The sequence below is a fragment of the Aedes albopictus genome, chromosome 3, assembly GCF_035046485.1.
Source record: "Aedes albopictus strain Foshan chromosome 3, AalbF5, whole genome shotgun sequence".
Taxonomy (NCBI): Eukaryota; Metazoa; Arthropoda; class Insecta; order Diptera; family Culicidae; genus Aedes; species Aedes albopictus.
In genome coordinates this window covers 411,617,563-411,626,433 of record NC_085138.1, presented here as the reverse complement: position 1 = coordinate 411,626,433, position 8,871 = coordinate 411,617,563, and the positions used below count along the sequence as shown (strand labels likewise).

At 44.0% G+C, this 8,871-nt stretch overlaps 1 protein-coding gene across 1 annotated transcript; it reads right to left on the bottom strand.

Annotated features, from left to right (window-relative positions):
* Positions 1-980: 980 nt before the first annotated feature.
* LOC109426271 (zinc finger protein 665) lies at positions 981-4,940 on the bottom strand. The gene is made up of 3 exons (XM_019701739.3): positions 4,702-4,940; positions 2,887-3,706; positions 981-2,407 (listed from the first exon to the last, which is right to left on the bottom strand). Exons 1-3 carry the CDS (start codon positions 4,850-4,852, stop codon positions 988-990), a joined length of 2,391 nt encoding a protein of 796 aa, XP_019557284.3. The 5' UTR covers positions 4,853-4,940; the 3' UTR covers positions 981-987.
* Positions 4,941-8,871: the final 3,931 nt, after the last annotated feature.

The window sequence follows — 8,871 nt, the reverse complement described above, 5'->3', positions numbered from 1 at the left end:
ACTTTCCCAACTCTGAATCTCGGCAGACCTCTAAATTGTCTCTGAAACCCCTTGAATCCACTAAAATTTAGAAGACATTTATGAAATCCATTGAATCCCCTGAAAATTTTCTAGTACTTGATTGTAGTTCCCTCTGAAGCATCCTTATATCGCTTGAAACTTCATTGAACCCATTTAAAGTCCCCTCAATGGCCTTAAACTCCTTAAACCCGATAATGTCATCATGAAGCTCTGGAAACTAGTAAAAAATCCCCTCAAGCCTAACAAACGTCCTTCCCTTTTCCCTGAAATACAGCTGAAGACATTTCTGAAGCCCCCTGACACACCTTGGAAAATCTTCAAGAATCCCACTGAAACCTCCTGAAACTCCTTTTTGGAGTAAAACTAAATCAACTCTGAAAGATCCAAAAACTTCCGAAATTCAAAAAAAACATGCAATTCCCAGATTTCTCCTTTGAAACTCTCCTGAAGCCTCCAAGAAACATCAGAAACTTAATGAAGTAATTATCCTAAATGAAAAGTTCGGAATGCCCTAGAGAATAAAACTTCCTTCAGAAGGTTCCTTGAAAATGTCTACTTTTTACAAATCTTTTTCAAAGACACCTACACGGAGAAACTGAAAAACTCAAAATTAGGTACTTTTAAACTCAATTTTGAGTTCTTTTTCATCTCCCTTTTCATGCGCTCTTTCTGTTGTTGTCAGAGAGTGAAGAGAGAAACAGCCCAACTTTTGCAGTTTCGTGCGTCAAGCCAAAATTGAGTTTCTAGCACAGTACTCAAATTTGAGTGAATACAACCTAGTCAAAATTTCGGTTGGGTGGAAAAAACGTAAAATTAGGTATTTTTTTCACATGGAAGCAAGCGGGAACAACCCAACAAAAACATCGATTCCATCAACTCAAAATTGGCTTGACGCACGCCACCCCGAAGTTGGGTGGAAAGAACTCACTTTTGGGTAGTTTCGTCTCTCCGTGTACCTCGGCGACGTCACGTGGCCCTCGTGATATCCGACACGATGATCGCCTGTGGCTTACTTGTACTCTGATGCCCGGTCTGCTGCATGTGCCGGTACAACCTGGCCGTCACCACGAACGCCTCTCCGCACTCGTCACAGCTGAACGGCTTCTCACCGGTGTGTCTCCGCATGTGCACCTTCAGGTCCCCATTGGTAATGAACCGCTTCTGACAGAGCTCGCATTGGTAGGGTTTCTCGCCGGAGTGCGATCGTTGGTGGATTTTGAGGTGGTCCTTCACCCGGAAGCTCTTGGAGCAAGCCTCGCACCGGTAGGGTTTGATGTTCTTGTGGATGTCCTCATGCTTTCGGAGGGCCTGTTGAGAGGAGAAGGAATTGCCGCAGGTTGAGCATACTGGGCGGGTTTCTGGCGGGGCGTGGACGTTCCGATGGCGTCGCAGAGTGGATGGACAGTTGAAACGAGCCGAGCAGATTTGGCAGGTGTAGCGTTTCTCGTTGTTGTGGATCCGCAGGTGGGCTTGCATGTCCGCTTTGGTGCGGAAGTCTTTGGAGCAGATTTCGCACAGGAACGGCCGGATGCCTTGGTGTTTGACTTTGTGGCGGAGAAGGGTTTTACGGGAAGGGAACTTCTGGTCACACTGGTCGCAAGGGAGATTAAAGTGAACGGTGATGTGGTTGCGGAGGCCACTTTTTCGGGCGAACCGGGCCGGACACTCCGGACAGAGGATGGGCTTCTCGCCGGTATGGATAACAAGATGGGCTTTCAGGGAAGCCGAATCGCCGAAGGATTTGGAACAGGTATCGCAGAGATAGGGACGCTCACCGGTGTGCGTACGGAGGTGATTTTTAAGGACGAAACTGCGAGCGAAGACTTTGTTGCAGGTTGGACATTGGTGGACCTTTGGCTTCCGTTGCTTTCGTTGACTAGGTTCTTTAGGTTCGTGTTCAGTCTCTTCAAGCTGATCCTCTTCTGAAGGGTTTGTAGCTTCAATAGAGGTACTTACTGTACCTAGATCATTAGAAGCGGAAAATGCTTCATCATTATCACTAAGCTGTTCTTCCTTAATATCTGGCGATCCCAAAATTGGTATTTCTTGATACGTCGCATGGACTTCAGGGGAATTTGCAATGCCCTCATCATCCTCAACAATCGGTGGTGTCTCCATTTGCTGTTCATCCAAATCATTCTGGTCACCTTCTTCATTCTCGCTTGAGCTCGAACTGATACTTCGCTTGCCCTTTCCACCTAGCTGTTGTTTCTGTTTCACCTTTTCGACCTGTTCCAAAAACTTCTTTCTTTCCTCGGGTATAAACACATCTCCCTCCTCAACCACGTCTTTTTTGAACTTGCATTTGGAAAACTCACATCGCCCACTCGCCACATGCTTTCTCCAGCCTCCGGCGGTTTCGAACATTGCTCCACATCGATCGCACCTAAAAATGTATTGATTCTCTGTAAAGTTTGCAGCTCCACTAAATCCCCAGTGAAACCCCTGAAACAACCCTGGACATCCCCTGAAATTTACTTAACCCATTTTTAGACTTATTGAAGTACTTTGAAACCCTTCTTAATCCACTGAATCACCCGAAATCCCTCTGAAATTCTCTAAAGTCCTATTGACACCCTCGGAAACCCCTTCAAAATCCCCTGGAGGCTCTTCAAAATAGCTTAAAACCTCTCTGGAGACTTCCAAGGAACCTTGAAAATTACTGAATTTCGCTGAAAATCTCTGAAACTCCCCTGAAGTCCCAGAAACCACTTGAAACTTCTCTTTGCGAGTCTAAGGTAACAATATCCTTAAGACTACCACAGTCATCGATATCTACGTCGGATTTCAATTATGGCGAATATCTTGACTAAATTTCAAAGGATTTTGAAGTACTTTCACCAAAACTTAAAAAAACATCCTCACCTGTTCTGCTTACTCTTGTAGTGCAGGCTCCTGTGCTCCAGCATCGACTTCCGGTGTCGATACTTCTTGCCACAAACATCGCATTCATGTGACTTCTCATCCTCCTCTTCCTTCTTCCTCAACAGCTTCCGGTCCCGAAATGTCTCCTCACACATCGCATTCTTCGCCAAATGATTCCTCAGTCCACTCTTGGAATGGTACTTGGCGCCGCACACTTCGCAATCGTACCGCACCTCATCGATGTGGATTTTTTCGTGATCTCCAAGCGTTTGCTGGTGCGAGAAATGTCGCCCACAGAAACGACAAATCCACGTCTTCTTCTCCTCAGGCGGCCCATACCGATGGCCGGTCTTGTGTAGCTTTAGCGACGTCGCCGCCAGGAAGCGACTATCGCAAACATCACACTCATAGATGAAAGGCTTCTTCTTCGATCTAGTTGGCTCCGTTTTAAGCTTAACTTTGGCGGGAACTTCTGGCACTGGAGATGGCTTCATCTTCTGCATCGATTTTAGTTTGTCCAAAGCCTTCTTTGTCGGTGGCTTGGTGGGCTTTCGCTGCACCGGAGCTGGTTCATCCTTCAACGGTTCAACGTGAACTACGATTACTTTTTGAGATTCGTCAGTGGAGAAAGATTGAACTGTGTCTTGGACACCACTGGAATCGAATTCCACTTGGATCTCGTTTGAGTTAGTTGCATTGCACTCTACAGTTGGTTCCGAAGAGAGCGTTGAATCTATGCTTATCGTTGGTGGATGAAGTTGGATATTCTCTACGATTTGGATTGCTTGTGTGGCATTGCTTGTTTGAACAATTGTGCTTGCTAAAATATAGATCAGGATTATCATTTGTAATGACAGTTAGCTATCCGACGGAAACAGCAGTGAATTTGTAAATTTTATGTTTTATATTGTTCCAATTTGTGACGTCGTGCATTATTGTACATTTGTAGAGTCCTTTTTTTTTCGTAATAGTATGCCTAGCGCAAAATAAAGTAGAGCATTTGTAGGGTTGCATATTATTTACGGAATAAGTCGTCCTCTATAGTTTTTAACTCTATTGATTAAAACGTTCGAAAATATGCTTCGGTTGTTTGCAGCACTACACGTCATTGTTGAGATAACGAAGGTTGCAGTTTGATTGAAGCTTTACCCAAATCAAACAATCTATAGTTTGAGAAGGATTATAATCATAGTAAAATCAAGCATAATAAAGTTAAATGTGTTAGCCAAGCATTATATTCCATTATAGTTTGTTCTTCCGACGCTGCGGGCAGGTTAATTAAACGAATATTATTTTTATGCCTGATTCCGGTTGAAATAACCTAAATTTTGTTTGCTTTTACTATTTTTCCTGTGTAGTGGATTGCTTAAACTCAATGGCACATTTACACCATTTAATTGTGCAATTTAAATTACAGTAAAACCTCCATGAGTCGATATTGAAGGGGCCATCGACTCAAGGAAATATCGAGTAGTGGAACAAAAATCCTTTGGGAAGTTTTTTGAGGGAACCATCATAGTAACCCAGAAATTATTTTTCAGTATGGAAAAATTTACCTCCATGAGTCGATATCGAGTCAAGGAACATCGACTCATGGAGGTTCGACTGTATACAAACTGGGAAACTATTCAAGGTTTATCTATTTAGGAGGGTGTCCCCAATTTCATCCTTTGCCGTAGCTTAAATGTGCTATTGGCTTAAAACAGTCTTCACAGAGCTTGCTTCGCAAATATCATCAAAATAATACTCAAGGCCAAATTCGTTTCATTCCTTAGGGGGCGCATTTTACCTCGCTCACTATCACCACTGACTTACCTGGAACAAGCTGGATAATGTTTGCCGGTGCCCCCGTCGAAGCTAAGGAGATTTCCTGCGCATTTGGTAGGTCATCGGCCGGTTTTAGCTGATAAATTTGATCACCTGATACGGCGTAACTGTACACGATAAATGGCTCGCCATTGTTCATTGTGGCGTGAACAATATTCTATCTAAAAAAAAATAAATAATAAAATATCAGAAATTGGAGATCGTTGCGCGTTTTGTAAACATTCGAATGTGCGAACGTAAACAACAACAAAGCTGATTTTGACGGACGTGAATGAAGAATAAAGAAGAATGCTTACCTCATACACTGAAAGCCAAGCTGAAAGCAAAATTAGAATTAAATTTCAAGAAAGATTGGCACTAAATAATCTTCAGGGAATTACATACATTTAGGCGTATTCTGCATATAATAAATCAAATCGAACGTATCCAGCCATTCAGGAAGGTTTATATATATTTTCAAATGAAATCTTCTCAATAAATTAGAATATTTTTTGAGGATATTTCCTACGAATCCAGAAGGGCTATACAATTTTTTCCATAGGTAATTTGTTTGACAAGTAATGTTTGTAAAAACGGCCCGGCGCAGCCGGTTGTGATGACATAGTGTACTGTTGATGTTCTTTTTCCTTTTTTATTTATAGAGTGACCCTGGTAGTGGACACTCTGTTCTCAGCCATCAGGCAACACAACAATTAAAATAACAAAACAACTACTATTTAAATGGCTGAGAATAATAAAAAATGACATCTGATAAGAGAACGAAATAGCAAAAGAAAACATGAATGTGCTTCTAGTGGACTAAGCGTCCTTTTAAAGGAGCACGAATATATAAACTGAAGTTTTACTAATTCTAACATAATTAACGACAGTATTGGCCGCACAGAGCTATGGAAATCATGGACGAGAACGGCTTCTCTGGGAAGCTCATTAGACTGATCAAAACAACGATGGACGGTGTAAAACACTACGTTAGGGACTCGGGTAATCTGTCTAGTTCGTTCGAATCTCGCCGGGAACTGGACAAGGTGATGAACTCTCATGCCTGCTGTTCATCCTCGCCCTGGAAAGTGTTATGCCATGAGCTTTCATGGATTCCTTTACAAGCTCCGTCAGGTGTTCCTACTGCAGTTCACTCATAAATTCCTCCAGAAAAGTCATTGGGAATTTCTGCAATAATTACACCAGGGGTTTCTTCAGCAAGTTTTTCAGGGATTGCTCGAGGCATTTCTAGAGAAATTACTGCAAGAATTTATTCAGGCATTCTTTCAGAAATTTCTTCAGACATTCCTCTAGAATTTCTGACAGGGTTTCTTCTGGAGTTGATTCAAAGATTCTGTAGAAGATCCTTGAAGTTCCTTGAAGGTTTTCTTCTGGAATTCCTTGAAGGATTTCTCAAGGAACTTCTTCAGGGATTTTTCCTTGAATTCTTTGAAGCATTTTTTCATAAACGCCTTCAGGAATTTCTCTAAGTATTTTGTGCAAGCATTCTTTCTGGAATTTTGCGGGGATTCCGCCAAAGATTGCTTCAGGATTTCTTACCTGGAATTCTTCGAAGCATTTCTTCCGGAATTGTTGGAAAGATTTCTTCAGGAACTTCGATAGGGATCCCAAGTAACAATTCTATTGCTGATTGGTTTCCTTTGATTTTTAATAAGGTTTTATTACAGCAATAATTAAAACTCACAGTTTTATGACTGCTTTTATGAAAACCATTGATAGAATGTTTTATAGTATACTTGATGATATCCATGAAGACAGATTTTAAGAGTAAACAAAACTTTCCGATATGTAAACCTTCTGACAATTATTATTACCACAATAAAACTGTTAAAACACTCAACAGATGGCGATCCGTTCGATTTGTAACGACATCTGTTGGTGGAAAAGCAGAAACTACGAAACTGCTAGGTTTATTGCGGTCATCATAAAAGAAAATTGCTTTCATTTTATTTTCATTGATTATGGTCGTCGCCATATTGAAGAATTAGCTTACGTGAATGGAAAATAGTGAATTTTGCTTAAATTAGCAATGAATTGATAGTTTGCCAACATTTTCATAACATGCTCACATAAATAAACTCTCTCAGCTGAGTTTTCTTGTGATTCGAGATAGTTTTACTAAATTCACAAATTGATTTATTTCATTCTAAGATGATAATATTGTTGAGTGTACAACACTGCTGCCTATTGCCCCCACTTTTATTGGCACCACTGTGTCTGTTTTGCTTTTGACATTTCATTCGATGTAAAACTTTCAACTGAATAAACACGTTTTTGTATTTTTGAACTCGCAAATCGTTTTCTCGCAAGTTAAATATTTCTGCTGTGGCAATTCCCATAACTCTGTTAGGTTGTGTGCCCAGTAATTCCGGTTCGGTTCGGTTCGGTAGTGGTTCCTACGATGGAGGACGACGGAAAAACGGAGCGCGTCTACATGTTCGACGGCAGCAACTACATGGCCTGGAAGTTTCGCACACAGGTGCTGCTGGAAGAGCACGACCTGTTCGTGTGTGTGGAGCAAGAGGCGGAAGAAGTAGAAGAGCTGCAGGAACAGCCTGGCGACACGCAGCAGAAGAAGGACGAGAAGCAAAAGTTGCGGGAGAAGCGGAGTAAGCAAGATCGGAAGTGCAGATCGCTGCTTATCTCGAGGATCAGTGATAGCCAGCTCGAATACGTCCAGGAGAAGAAGACCCCCAAGGCGATTTGGGAAGCACTACGACGGGTGTTTGAGAGGAGGAGCATCGCTAGCCGCATGCATCTGAAGCGACGAATGCTGAGCCTGCGGTACGAGGGTGGCTCGCTCCACGAACATTTCCTGCGTTTCGATCGCCTCGTCAGGGAATATCGAGCTACTGGAGCAGAGATGGAGGAGCTGGACATCATTTGCCACCTACTGCTTACGTTGGGGCCAGCGTTTTCGACGGTGGTGACGGCCATCGAGACCATGCCGGAGGAAAACCTCAACATGGAATTCGTCAAATGCAGGTTGCTTGACGAGGAGGTGAAGCGCAAAACAGTGGGTGGTGAATCGAGCAGCACGGTAAAAAGCGATTCGGCAGCGTTCTCGGGAGGCAAGCAGGAGAAGAAGAAAAAGAAGGTCTTCCAGTGCTTCGGCTGCAAGCAGGAGGGCCACAAGCTCGCCGATTGCCCGAGGAAAAAGGAGGGAGAACAGAATCGGAAACAAAAATCGAAGGCACATCTCGCTGAGGACGGCGGCGTGTGTTTCGTCGGCGTGAGCAGTGACGTGGATCCACCGGACGAAATGAGTCGGCTCCAGTGGTTCATCGATTCCGGCTGCTCCGACCATCTCGTGAACGATAAGGCGTTGTTCGACGAGCTGAAGCCGCTGGAGCATCCAGTGGAGATCGCTGTGGCGAAGAACGGCGAAACGATTCTGGCGAAGCATTCCGGCACGGTAAGAGTGAAAGCTCTTGTTAAAGGTAAATATACTGACTGTTTCGTGCACAATGTGCTGTATGTGCCTGAGTTAAGGTGCAATCTTTTCTCGGTGATGAGGGTGGACCAGATCGGGATGAAAGTGACGTACCAGAACGGGAAAGTGTGGATCCACCGAGGATCCGAGCTCGTCGCGTGTGGCTCGCGGTATGGAAAACTGTATCGTCTGGATTTCTTTACGGACAAGCACGGCGCGAGTGAGGCATTGTTATCCTGTGGGCGTATTTCGAAGCATCTCGAACTGTGGCACCGTCGATTTGGCCATTTGAATACGAAAAGTGTCGAAAAACTTATTCGGGACCAAATGGTCTTCGGACTGAAAGTGAACAATGACAATTCGGACAAGAAAACCGTCGTGTGCGAGGCTTGCGTGACCGGTAAGCAAACCCGGAAGCCGTTCGTTGTGCGGGACGCGAGACGATCGTCGCGAGTGCTGGAGTTGATACACTCCGATGTGTGCGGGCCTGTTACGCCGGTCGGCCTAGGCGGGGTGAAGTACTTCGTCACTTTTATAGATGACTGGAGTCATTTCACCATGACGTTCCTGATTGAGAGCAAGGATGAAGTCTTCGAATGTTTCCGGCAGTACGAGGCTCACGTGACGGCGAAGTTCGGGACGAAGGTGTGCCGCCTCCGCTGTGACAACGGCGGTGAATACAGAAGCAGGGAGTTTGAGCGGTTCTGTGCGGACAAGGGTATTCA